This window comes from Heterodontus francisci, chromosome 8, assembly GCF_036365525.1.
Source record: "Heterodontus francisci isolate sHetFra1 chromosome 8, sHetFra1.hap1, whole genome shotgun sequence".
Classification (NCBI taxonomy): domain Eukaryota; kingdom Metazoa; phylum Chordata; class Chondrichthyes; order Heterodontiformes; family Heterodontidae; genus Heterodontus; species Heterodontus francisci.
The window spans coordinates 24053110-24067043 of NC_090378.1; the positions used below are offsets into that span (position 1 = coordinate 24053110).

The 13934-nt window shown below is 40.8% G+C and overlaps 1 protein-coding gene across 1 annotated transcript in view; it reads left to right on the plus strand.

The window, feature by feature from the left end:
* Positions 1-8778, plus strand: part of LOC137372487 (protein Dr1) — a 54800-nt gene extending 46022 nt beyond the window's left edge. Inside the window, exon 3 of the mRNA XM_068036357.1 lies at positions 7541-8778. Within this exon, the coding sequence (XP_067892458.1) occupies positions 7541-7690 (150 nt within the window). The 3' untranslated portion in view covers positions 7691-8778. The remainder of the gene's footprint in view (positions 1-7540) is intronic.
* The last annotated feature ends 5156 nt before the right edge of the window (positions 8779-13934 follow it).

The following is a 13934-nucleotide window of genomic DNA, read 5'->3' on the forward strand; positions in this document are numbered from 1 at the left end:
GCACTGTTGACGACACCTTCTATCACTTTACTGATGATTGAGACTAGACTGATGCGGCGGTAATTGGCCGGGTTGAACTTGTCCTGCGTTTTGTGCACAGGGCATACCTGGGTAATTTTCCACATTGCGGGGTAGATGCCAGATTTGTAGCTGTACTGGAACAGCTTGGCTCGGGGCGTGGCAAGCTCTGGAGCACAGGTCTTCAGTACTATTGCTGGAATATTGTCAGGGCCCATAGCCTTTGCAGTATCCAGTGCCTTCAGTCGTTTCTTGATATCACGCAGAGTGAATCGAATTGGCTGAGGACTGGCATTTGTGATGCTAGGGACTTAGGGAGGAGGCCGAGATGGATCATCAACTCGGCACTTCTAGCTGAAGATTGTTGCAAATGATTCAGCCTTATCTTTTGCACTGATATGCTGGGCTGCCCCATCATTGAGGATGGGGCTATTTGTGGAGCACCTCCTCCAGTTAGTTGTTTAATTGTCCACCACCATTCATGACTGGATGTGGCAGGACTGCAGAGTTTAGGTCTGCTCCGTTGGTTATGGTATCGCTTAGCTCCTTGTATTGCATGCTGCTTACGCTGTTGGCATGCAAGTGTAGCTTCACCAGGTTGACACCCCATTTGAGCTATGCTTGGTGCTGCTCCTGGCATGCCCTCCTGCACTCTTCTTTGAACCAGGGTTGGTCCCCTGCTTGATGGTAATGGTAGAGTTGGGGATATGCCGGGCCATGAGGTTGCAGATTGTGGTTGAGTACAATTCTGCTGCTGATGGCCCACAGCGTCTCATGGATGCCCAGATTTGCATTGCTAGATCTGTTCAAAATCTATCCCATTTAGCATGGTGGTAGTGCCACACAACACGATGGAGGGTATCCTCAATGTGAAGACGGGACTTCGTCTCCACGAGGACTGTGTGATGGTCGCTCCTACCAATACTGTCATGGACAGATGCATCTGCGGCAGGCTGACTGGTGAGGACAGTCAAGTATATTTTTCCGTCTTGTTGGTTCCTGCACTGCTTGCCGCAGACTCAGTCTAACAGCTATGTCCTTTAGGACTTGGCCAGTAGTGGTGCGACTGAGCCACTCTTGGTGGTGGACATTGAAATCCCTCACCCAGAGTGCATTCTGCTCCCTTGCCTCCCTCTGCTTCCTCCAAGTGGTGTTCAACATGGAGGAGTACTGATTCATCAGCTGGTAGGTGGTAATCAGGAGGTTTCCTTGCCCCTGTTTGACCTGATGTCATGAGACTTCATGGGGTCTGGAGTCGATGTTGAGGACTTTCAGGGCCACTCCTTCCCTACTGTATACCACTGTGCCGCCACCTCTGCTGGGTCTGTCCTGCCGGTGGAACGGACATACCCAGGGATGGTGATGGCAGTGTCTGAGACATTGTAAGGTATAATTTGGTGAGTATGACTATGTCAGGCTGTTGCTTGACTAGTTTGAGACAGCTGTCCGAACTGTGGCACAAGCTCCCAGATGTTAGTAAGGATGACGTTGCAAAGTTGACAGGACTGGGTTTGCCGTTGTCGTTTCCGGTGCCTAGGTTGATGCCAGGTGGTCCGTCTGGTTTCAATCCTTATTGGCTTCGAAGCGGTTAGATACAACATGCCCAGCCATTTCAGAGGGCATGTAAGAGTCAACCACATTGCTGTGGGTCTGGAGTCACATGCTCCTTCCCTAAAGGACTTTAGTGAAACGGATGGCTCTCGCTCTCTCACCCCTTTATTCTCAGCCCCCATTCCCATATGCTCTGCTTTCTGAATACACATTGCTGCACTAAAACCTTTTTCCTAGGCTGTTTTTCCTGTTCTTTCCCTTGCGTTGCTATTGTAATGGATGTTTGAGTAATGAATATTTTCAACCCCATTCTGCTATAATGATTGAATATTGCAATAAATCACAAATCTCTCATCTAAAACAATGTTAAAATGCAATGATACAAGCCTACTCCTAATTTGAAATGTTGCACATGGTATTATGGGATATTATAAGATAGGAGGCCTTCAAATGATGCACTTCCACTCAGAACTGCCTGGAAGCACTGTCCAACTTGAAGAAAGAATGAGCACCAGCAGTTCAGTTTAACAGGTATGTTATCTGGTGCCAGAGGATGCCCTCTGCATTGGACTCCTATTGCCTTGTATAACAGGAAATGGAATAGAATCATAGAAAGTTTAAGGCACAGAAAGAGGCTACTTGGCCCATCGTGTCTGTGCCAGCCAAAAGAACAATCCACCTATTCTATTTTCACCCTCCAGCATTTCATCCGTAGCCCTGCAGATTACGACATTTGAGGTGCATATCCAGACTCCTTTTGAATGAGTTGAGGGTCTCTGTCTCAACTGCCCTTTCAGGCAGTGAGTTCCAGACCCCCACTACCCTCTGGATGAAAACGTTTTTCCTTATCACCCCTCTAACATTTCTACCAATCACTTTAAATCTATGCCCCCTCATCACTGACCTCTTTCCTAAGGTGAATTGACCCTTCACCTCCAGGCCCCTCAAAATTTTGTACATTTCAATCAGATCTCCCCTCAGCCTTCTCTGTTCCAAGGAGAACAATCCCAGCCTCTCCAATCTTTCTTCATAGCTGCAGTTTTCCAGTCCTGGCAACATTTTCGTAAATCTCCTCTGTACCCTCTCGAGTGCAATTACATCCTTTCTGTAATGAGGTGACCAGAATTGCACACAGTACTCAAGTTGTGGCCTAACCAATGAGTTATACAGTTCCAGCATAACCTCTGTGCTCTTACATTCTATACCTCGGCTAATAAAGGAAAGGATTCCATATGCCACCTTAACCACCTTATCAACCTGTCTTGCTACCTTCAGGGATCTTTGGACATTCATTCCAAGATCCATCACTTCCTCTACACTCTTCAGTATTTTCTCATTTATTGTGTATTTCTTTGCCTTGTTTGACCTTCCCAAATGCATCACCTCACACTTCTCCAGGTTGAATTCCGTTTGCCACTTTTCTGCCCATCTGACCAGACGATCAATATCTTCCTGCAGCCTAAAGCTATCCTCCTCGCTATCTACCACACAGCCAACCTTTGTCATCTGCAAACTTCTTGATCATGCTCCCTACATTTAAGTCCAAATCGTTAATATGTACCACAAAAAGCAGGTGACCCAGTACTGAGCCCTGCGGAATGCCACTGGAACCAGCCCTCCAGTCGCTAAAGTATTAATTAAGAACCATACCAATATTTATTTAGGGATACAGCACTGAAAATCCTACATCTTCTGCTCCTACACATAGGTTACCTTTTTGGTCTTTTATGGGCGTTACTCTCTCCTTAGTTATCCTCTTACTCTTAATGTATTGATAAAACATCTTTGGGTTCACCTTGATTTTGCTTGCCAATATTCTTTCATGCCCTCTCTTTGCTTTCCTAATTTTTGATTTCACCCCTCCACTTTTTATACTCCTCTCTGCTTTCTGTAGTATTGAGTTCTCAGTGTCGGACATAAGCTTTCCTTTTCTGCCTTATCTTACCCTGTATGCTCCTTGACGTCCATGGGGCTCTAGATTTGGCAGTCTCGCCCTTTTTCTTGGTAGGAACATGTTTACTCTAAATCCCTTTAATCTCCCATTTGAATGCCTGACACTGATTTACTGTCAAGCAGCTGTTTCCAGTCCACTTTCACTACATCACTCCTCAGTAAAATTGGCCTTGCCCCAATTGAAACTCCTGTTCTATCTCTGTCCTTTTCCATAATTATTTTAAAACTGACTGAATTATGATCACTACCACCAAAATGCTCTCCCACTGCCATTCCTTCCACCTGCCCATCTTCATTTCCTAAAACTAAGTCTAAAACTGCGCCCTGTCTTGTTGGAGTTGCTACATATTGGGCTCAAAAGTTCTCCTGAATGCACCAAGCGTTCTGCTCCTGCAATTCCTTTCACACTAAAACTATCCTAGTTAATATTGGGGTAGTTAAAATCCCCTACTATTGCTGCCCGATTTTTCTTGCACTTCAGAGATTTGCCTACATCTCTGCTTTTCTATCTCCCTCTGACTGGTGGTCTATGGTACACTCCCAGCAGTGTGTTTGAATATGGACATCTTTTTCAAATGCTTCCTCCTTCGATATTTTGCTTAAAATATTGGTGTTGGCAGATGCCATAATGAGGCTTAGTTACTATGTAGTGCTACAGTGTCAAGTTCATTTGGGATAAGGAGCTCCAAAATTGTTCCAAATGCCACCTTGCCCAGGAGAGGAAATTTGCCTGACAAACACCCACAATTTAAAATGACTGTTGCAATGTATGCTGATTCCTCACTGGCATACACATGCTGAAAACACAATTAGAGATTTTCAGTATCGCGTATCCCTCTGTCTTTAAGAAGTATCTTGGCTAAAGCACTGGCTTGTAAGAATACAGTTCTGACAAAGGTGAACCCTCCCCTACACCACCCAACACTGCTTCCCCCCAATCCCCCCCCAAAAAAATCTGTCAACCATCACAAGGGATTTGGTGTTTTGATTCAGCATTTCAATTCAACAAGTAGTATCTTTAAGACTGGTCATAGTCATTGACCCAATTGTTAGCTGAATTACTTCGATGTTTCGGATCTTGGTTACTTCGAATCTTCTGGTTCAGAAGACAGTTGACAAGAATGAGGATGTAAAGCCTTTTAAAGATGTTATAGCAGGGTACTTGGAAAAATTCAAGGTAATCAGGCAGAGTCAACATGGTTTTGTGAAAGGAAATCATGTTTAACCAATTTATTGGCATTCTTTGAAGAAGTAATGTGCTGTGGTTGAAGGGGTACCGGTGGATGTACTGTACTTAAATTTCTAGAAGGCATTTGATAAGGTGCCACATTAATGGTTATTGCAGAAAATAAAAGCTCATGGTGTAGGGGGTAGCATATTGGCATGGATAGAAGATTGGCTAGCTAACAGGAAACAGTAGGCATAAATGGGTCATTTTCTGGTTGGCAAGATGTAACGAATGGTGTGCCGCAAGGATCAGTGCTGGAGCCTCAACTTGTTACAATCTCTATAAATGACTTGGATGAAGGGACTGAAGATTTGGTTGCTAAATTTGCTGTTGAGACAAAGGTAGGAAAGTAAGTTGTGAAGAGGACATGAGGCTACAAAGGGATATAGATAGGTTATGTGAGTGGGCAAAGATCTGGCAAATGGAGTATAATGGGGGAAAATGTGAAGTTGTCCATTTTGGCAGGAAGAATAAATAAGAAGCATATTATCAAAATGGTGAGAGATTGCAGAGCTCTGAGATGCAGAGGGATCTGGGTGTCCTAGTGCGTGAATCGCACAAGGTTAGTTTGCAGTTTCAGTAAGTAATGAGGAAAGCTAATAGAATGTCATCGTTTATTGTGAGGGGAATTGAATACAAAAGTAGGGAGGTTATCCTTCAGTTATACAGGACATCGGTGAGACCACATCTGGAGTACTGTGTACACTATTGGTCTCCTTATTTAAAGAAGGATGTCAATGAATTGGACAGTTCAGAGAAGGTTTACTAGACTAATGCCTGGAATGGGTGGGTAGTCTTATGAGGAAAGGTTGGACAGGCTAGGCTTGTATCTGCTGGAGTTCAGAAGAGTAAGAGGTGACTTGATTGTAACATATAAGATCCTGAGGGGTCTTGACAGGGTGAGTGTGGAAAGGATGTTTCCTCTTGGGGTCACTTTTTAAAATTAAGGCATCGCCCATTTAAGACAGAGATGAGAGTTTTTTTCTCTGAGGGTCGTGAGTCTTTCGAACTCTCCTTCTGAAAAGGCGGTGGAAGCAGAGTCTTTAAATATTTTTAAGGCAGACATAGATAGATAGATTCTTAATGAGCAAGGGAGTGAAAAGTTGCTGGGAGTAGGCGAGAATGTGGGTAGAGATTAGTCAGATCAGCCATGATCTTATTGAATGGCAGAGCAGGCTCGAGAGGCCGAGTGGTGTACTGCTACTCCTAATTCGTATGTTCTGAGATTCCTCATTTGATGCCTTCTTACAAATCCAATTTGATTTTATATTACTGTAATACATATGGATGTGCTTTTTTTTGTCATCCCTCAGCCAGGATGCTGAAACCAGGTTGACCTGGGCGTGTTAGATCAGGTTAATATAAATAAAAGCAAAATACTGCGGATGCTGTAAATCTGAAATAAAAACAAGAAATGCTGGAACCACTCAGCAGGTCTGGCAGCATCTGTGAAAAGAGAAACAGAGTTAACGTTTCGGGTCAGTGACCCTTCGGAACTTATTGTGTTAGATCAGGTGTTTTACAGAGCTGTTCAAGTAGTTTTACTTGTGATTAGATCTTGTCATTGTGAAAGGCGTTGATACTGAGTTTTGCAGCTTGTACTGTCGAGTGCAGTTTTGTCTGCCTGCATTGGATTTGGGTCCAGGATGGATGCAAATTCCTGCTTGGATCTTTCCAACCTTCCTTGACTCCCATTACTTCTGAAACCCTCACATGTAAGCTTATTGACTAAATGCTTCCCTTGTATTCCAGTTACACCCTACATAAACTGCAACTTGTCTCAAACTCCACTGTCCTCATCCTATTCTCAGCTGCTGTCATCACCTCGGTCCTTGCCAGCCTTCATTGGCTGTCGGCTCTCGTGATGAAATTCAAAATCATTGTCTTTGTCTTGCATCTGTCCATGACCTTTCCTCTCCCTGTCAATGAAACCTCCTCCAGTTCTTGGTTCTTTTGATTCTGGCCACCTTTGCATACTCCCCCGCCACACCCATCCCACTCCTGACACATCCATTCCACTTACAGTTGCAGAATGATGCACTCTGGAGTATACTTCCTAACCTCTACATCTCTCAAAACTTGAATTCTTTAACCATATCTCCAGTCACCTTTCCTGTTTCCCAGCAATATTTTGTGTCCTCTGTTCACCTATGAACTGCTTTGGGAAGTTCTGTTCTGTTGCAAATACTATATTAAAGTTGTTTTAAAGACCAGGGCAAGAAGACAGCATGGTTTAAAGAAATTGTTTCTAATCTACTTAATGAACTGTGCAGGATTCTTATCCTACAAAAAATTCTTTCCTTCCTTCCTCACTCATTTTCCTCCGCCCTGTCCCCACTACAAATCCTAGATGACCAGGAGAGGAAGAGAGAACTCAGACTTGTATACATCTGGATCTAAGTGACCCAGATAGTATGACAAGCAGGGTATTTTTCTGAAAGCGTAAAGCTCCAGTATCAAATTTAGAGTCTGCAAACAGTGTAATTTAATGGAACTGTTTCTTTGGATCCGTCTGTATTAATGCCTAATTTATTCAGATACTTGTGTACATTATTGCTTTACTAATGAGCATGTTTTGTGTTAAACATTGTTTCCCAGGTCTTAGTTTGTTAAGATGTCGTCTTGCCATTCCAACGTGCCTGTGCTCACTTCCTGCCATCATGTACTGAAATCTGATCAGCTGGATCATTATAATGCTGTGCTTCTGTCAGTCTGATCTCCTGAAATATTTGACAGACCACCAGACCATGTTTCTGTCCAAAGCATTTACAGATGTTCTTGTTTTGACAGGCTAGACAACAGCAGGCAGAATTAGCCCAGCAGGAATGGTTACAGATGCAGCAAGCAGCCCAGCAAGCACAGTTAGCAGCATCAGCCACAACCAATCCAGTCAACAAAGCGGGATCATCGCAAGATGAAGATGAAGAGGATGACGTGTAAACTTTACCAGCAAATTAGTTGTACACAGATGTCCTTTTACAGCACATTAACATTGACTTGGCCTGTCTGCAATTACCAACTACATTCACAACTTTGCAGGCTGGCTACTGGTGTCAAAGAGGGTCATTGGTCAAGTCACAGTTGTCATGAATTTTCATGTGTAACAACCAATCACTTCTATTATATGTAGAAGTGCACAGGATTGGAAGTTTTCAGAATATTTAATATGTACACAACTTGTGACCAGAATTGGGAGCAACAAATCAGTGCAGTAGTTTAAAGCTCCACAACCTGTTTCTTGTATCTTTCTGAAATTCAGTATTGTTACTGCTCATGAATCTGAGAAGTAATGCTTCAGTTTGTGTAACCGGTTGCTTCCCTACTGTTTAATACTGAAAGCAAATTTATCAAGTGGCTTATTTAAGTTTGCAATTGAAATGTTTTTTAACGTACGACTTGTAACCAATGGAAAAACTGACTTTAAAAAAAAAAATTACATTTAACCTGCTCATAGATTTTTTTTTTAAAAAGGAGTCTGGCTGGGTTCACAGAATTTTAAAGAGTAATCTTATTAATTTTGATAAAACAATCAGCACATCAATAGTAGGCTATTTAGTCTAATTTTACGTGGCACATGTCCTTGCTTTGGTTAGTTTTAACTCCTGGATGTAAAGTAAGCTCTATTTCCCAATGTCAGTGTTAAAAACAAAACTGATTTTTATCAGCAGTTATAGTACCAAAGAGTGAATTCAGCAGTGGGAAGATTGACAAACTAGTTAGGGTACTTACCACGTACATTAACTGCTACTTAAATATTTTAACAGTTTTTGTACTGTAATATTTCATGTTCTTTAAGAAATATATGTAATTGTTAACAATTTTGGGATTGATGACATATTTCACCTTAATCTATCTGTGGGAGATTTCCAATGCAGAGTGTACGTTTTTTTTTCCTAAATTGCATTGCGAAGTTGCTTGTGCTGGTTAATAATGTAACTCTTCCATGGTGCTTATTCTTTTAAATTTTTCATGTGCTGTTTCTCTTAGCAATAAAAAGTCAGGTTTTTATTAAAAATGTTCAAAATGTACTCTATTTTGGTATCTCTTTCAAAATTGCATTGCTACTAAGTATAAGTTTACAATCGCAGTACAAGAAATGTCTGATTTCCTTTTGGAAATGTTAACAGAATTCATATTTTTTACATTTTACCCCAATTCTAACTCCCACACTGTCAGTACCTAGCTGATGTAGCAGGCTGTAGTGTAAGGCATTCTGAGACTGTGGACCAGGGTGGCATGACTTTACATCTTGTTTCAGGAAGTTAATTGAATGGGGGAACAATAGGTACAGGGTCCTATCAAATAGCAGTTATGGTGCCAGTACGTCAGATTCATTGAGTTATGCTCATTTGTTTTGCAAGAGGTGCCATCCTGCCACTGTAGGTAATATAGTTTTAAATTTCATCAAGCTCCAAGGCAGAATCTTGGCACTTTGGTCATGATTTGTTAAACAACTTTAATGTTTATTGATATTTGGCCATTTCTTTGTGCTCAACCTTTACTTATATTAGGAGATTTAAATTGTAATACTCTTATCTGTGGAATATCCTTGGTATGAAAGTGTAGTTAGAAGCTGAAATCATCTAAATGCACACAACAGCTTTGAATTGTCCTTTTTGATACTTTATGTATTTACAACTGAACTAAAAGTAATAGCACAACTACTGGTCCCATTGCCTTCAACAAAAGGTGTACCCTAACACACAATTGGATGAATTATATGGTGAAATTATATGTTGCAACTTGAATGATTACATGCAGGTAAGTAGCCATTGATTTACAATGCTGGGTATATATACTTTTAAATTTTTTTTCCAAATATGGTAACTATTTCTTACAAGTGAATGAAAGATTTTTTTTTTTAACACTATTACATTTGCTAACTTCTAATCCTTTGGGACTGTTCCTGAATCTAGGGCATATTGGGAAATCATACCCAGTGCATCCACTATCTCTGTAGCTACCTCTTAGAACCCATGGATCTTGGCCATCAGGTGCTGGGGAATTATCGGCCTTTAGTCCCTCAAGTTTCTCCAATACATTTTCTTTGCTGTATTAATTACCTTAAGTTCCTCAGTCTTATTAGCCCCATGGCTACTATCTATTTCTGGTATGTAACTTGTGTCGTCTTCTGTGAAGACAGACAAAATATTTGTTCAACGTCTCTGCCATTTTCTCATTCCCCATGATTTCTCCTGTCTCTACCTCTTAAGGGATCAACATTTATTTTAGCTACTCTCCTTTATATATACTTACAAAACTCTTACAATCTGTTCTTATATTCTTGGCAAGTTTACTTTCATCTATTTTTTTTCCCTTTGTCATGTTTTGGTGGACCTTTGCTGGCTTCTCAAACATTTCCATTCCTCAGGCTTTCTACTACTGTTTGCAACATTATAAGCCTTTTAATCCTAATATCCTTAACTTCCCTAGTAAGCCATGGATGGAGCTTTCTTTTAATGGAATTTTTTTTGAACATTCTCAATTGTTTCTTTAAATATTTACCACGGTTTATTTACTGCCATAGCTTTTTATCTATTACCCAATCACTCTTAGTCAGCTTAAGACTGGAGTATGTCACTTTCAAACTTAATATGGCATTCAATTGTATTATGATCACTTTTTCCCAGATCTTTTACTATGAGATTACTAATTAAACCTGCCTCATTGCACAATACTAGATCTAAAATAGCTTTATCCCTAGTTGGTTCCACAACATATTGTTCCAGGAAACTGTTGCAAAAGCATTCTACAAATTCATCTTCCAGTCTACCTTTTCCAATTTAATTTGTTCGGTCTATGTGAAGATTAAAGTCCCCCACAATTATTACATGGCCTTTGTTACAAGCTCCAATTATTTCTTGCTTAATGCACTGTTCAACAGGGTAACTACAGTTAGGGGGACTATAAATTACTCCCACCAGCATTTTCTGACCTTTGTTATTCCACCTATACTGATTCTACCTCCTGATCTTCTGAACCAATATCACTTCTCACTACTGTCCTTATGTCATCCTCTACTATGAGGGCTACACCTCCTTTTCCACTCTGCCTGTCTTTTCAAAATGTGTACCCTGGAATATTTATTTCCCAACCTTGGTCACCTTGTCAACATGTCTTTGTAATGGCAATTAGATCTCAACTATTTAGCTGTATTTGTGCTGTTGGTTCATCTATTTTATTACAAATGTTTTGTGCATTCAGATAAAGATCCTTTAATTTTTTAACTGTTCTTTGAATGGACCTTATTTGCTGATGCACTATTATCATTAAACTTTCTGTCCCCCCTGTCCCACTCTACCCTGCTGTATTGCCTGGACTTTTGTCTTTAGATTTCAAAACCTCCCTTCACCTGAACCTTCCCCCTACCCCTTTTTATTTTAAAGCCATATCCACAGAAAGGTGCATTGGATTACCTGATACGTTCTTGATCAATTTAGCTAATTTTGATCAAAAAAGACTCCATTCTAGTGGAATGTGTCCATTTGCCATCTTAGGATTCGCTGTTTTTCACTGTAATAAGGGACGACTTATATTTTGGAGCAAGGAATTATCAAATCTCCAGAGCCTTAAGGATGCATCGGTTGCCATTGTTTCCTTGGGAGCACCCAAAAAAGATGAGAGGCATCTGAAAATAATTCTCATGTGGTCTGGTGAACCAAAACGCATTTTCCTATTATGGTTTTACTGTGGAACAAGTTCAAAATATTTACAGGATAGAATCTTGTCCATTTTTTTTTGTAGCATAGTGATTGAAAAGATGACAATTTACACCTTGAATTGCAGTGATATTAGAGAATTCTAGTGCCCCCTCTCCAAATCACAATGTACTTAAGTCAATTGCAGCTCTCCTGTATGAGTTGTGATACTTTAATTCAGTCCAGACCTAGAATAGTCCAGGTCTATGCCTCAGATCCATGTATGCAGTAGTTTTACATGCTGAACCATGAGGCAGCCACTAAACCATTGTTATGGCACAATTATGATGTGCAAAGTGCCATTGAGTGCATCAAAAATTAAGTTTTGTGGTTGTTTGTAATGGAGGCAGCCATGTTTTAAGCAAAATTGTTCTCTTAATTGTTTAATCAGACTACCTTTAGCAACTAGACTTTAGCATGAGCCAGCCTTCCTGAAATCTGAAACTGGAATAATACAAAGTCAGGCAGTGTACTGGAGTCTTAAAATTTACATTATTTGTGTGCAATCTATACTGGCAGCAGACCCATGCTGTGTAAGGATTACATATCTTCACAAGACATCAACAGGAAATTCAGAAATAAAAACAAGAAATGCTGGAAATACTCAGCAGGTCTGACAGCATCTGTGGCGAGAGAAGCAGAGTTAATGTTTCAGGTCAGTGATCCTTCTTCAGAACTAGCAAATATTAGAAATGTAAAGGGTTATAAGCAAGTAAAGCGGGGGTGGGGCAAGAGATTAAAAAAAAGAGGTGTAAGTAGGACAAGGTCACAGGATAGCTGACCAGAAGGTCATGGAGCAAAGGAAAACTATGTTAATGGTATGTTGAAAGACAAAGCATGAATACAGATTGGGTGTTAACGGACTGAAAATTGAACAGCCACAAGTGCAAACTTGAAAAAAAAGTGGGTAAGCAAACTGATCAAAGATGGAATAAAATAAACAGGAAAAAAAATTTTAAAAAGGAAAAAGAAAAAAATAACTAAAAATAAAAGTAAAATGGGCCCATCATGCTCTGAAATTATTGAATTCAATGTTCATCCGGCAGGCTGTAGTATGCCTAATCGGTAAATGAGATGCTGTTCCTCGAGCTTGCGTTGATGTTCACTGGAACACTGCAGCAATCCCAGGACAGAGATGAGAGCAGGGGGGCGTGTTGAAATGGCAAGCGACCGGAAGCTCGGGGTCATGCTTGCGGACTGAGCAGAGGTGTTCCACAAAGCGGTCACCCAGTCTGCATTTGGTCTCCCCAATGTAGAGGAGACCACATTGTGAACAGCGAATACAGTATACTACATTGAAAGAAGTACAAGTAAATCGCCGAACAGGAAATTCAGCACTTGGGAAGAAAAGAAATTTAAAAATATAAGCAAAAACACAGAAATGTGATTGCAACAGGTAATTTAAAATGTGGAATAAAAACAAGAAATGCTGGAACCACTCAGCAGGTCTGGCAGCATCTGTGGAAAGAGAAGCAAAGTTAACGTTTCGGGTCAAATGACACTTCTTCGGAACTGACCCGAAACGTTAACTCTGCTTCTCTTTCCACAGATGCTGCCAGACCTGCTGAGTGGTTCCAGCATTTCTTGTTTTTATTTCAGATTTCCAGCATCCGCAGTATTTTGCTTTTAACTTAAAATGTGGAGCTGCCATTGGCACAGGCACGATGAGCCAAATGATATTTTGTGTTGAAATTTGTATGATATTCTAATCTGCTTAAAGGTTTCCAAGGAGAATTATGAAGATTGACAACGTTGTGGACTCAAATGAGAGGCTTCACTGTTGAAGGTGAATAAAAATTGTCTTAATCTTGCAACTTGTGTTTTGGCTTTTGGCATAATTATTGGGTATACTGAGGAGTAATTGGGACCATTCCATGAAAGGTAGTCTTCTTGGTGTCCAGATCCAGATAAATTTCCTGTTTTATATTTGCACTTCTATAGTGATTTCCACGTCTTAGTACATCCCCAGATGCATCACAGCTAATGAATTACTTTTGAAGTGTAGTCGCTGTTGTAAGATAGGCAGATGTCATAACCAGTTTGTAGATAGAAACATTTCACAAACACCAAGGACATAAGTTACTAGATAATCTCTTTTTATTGGTGATTGCGGGAACAGTTTTGGCTAGAACATCAGGAGAACTCCTCTGCTCCTCTTTGCATGGTGCTGGGCGATAATTTATGTCCAACTGACTAGGAAGACAGGGCCTCAGTTTAACATCTCTTGTGAAAGTGAGCACCTCCAACAATGCAGCACTCCCTCAACTGCACTGAAGTGTCAGCCTAGCTTGTGTACTTAACTCTGCAGTGGGGCTTGAACCCATGACTGTCTGATCAAGTGTTGAGTGTGCCACTACTGAGCCATGGCTGACTCCTTCACTTTAAAAGATTCACATGTAGAACATTATGCAATGCCTTGTGTGGATTGGCGTTAATTTTTGATTGGGTGGCCCAAAATTTTTCGTTTAGTAACTTCCAGCAAGTAT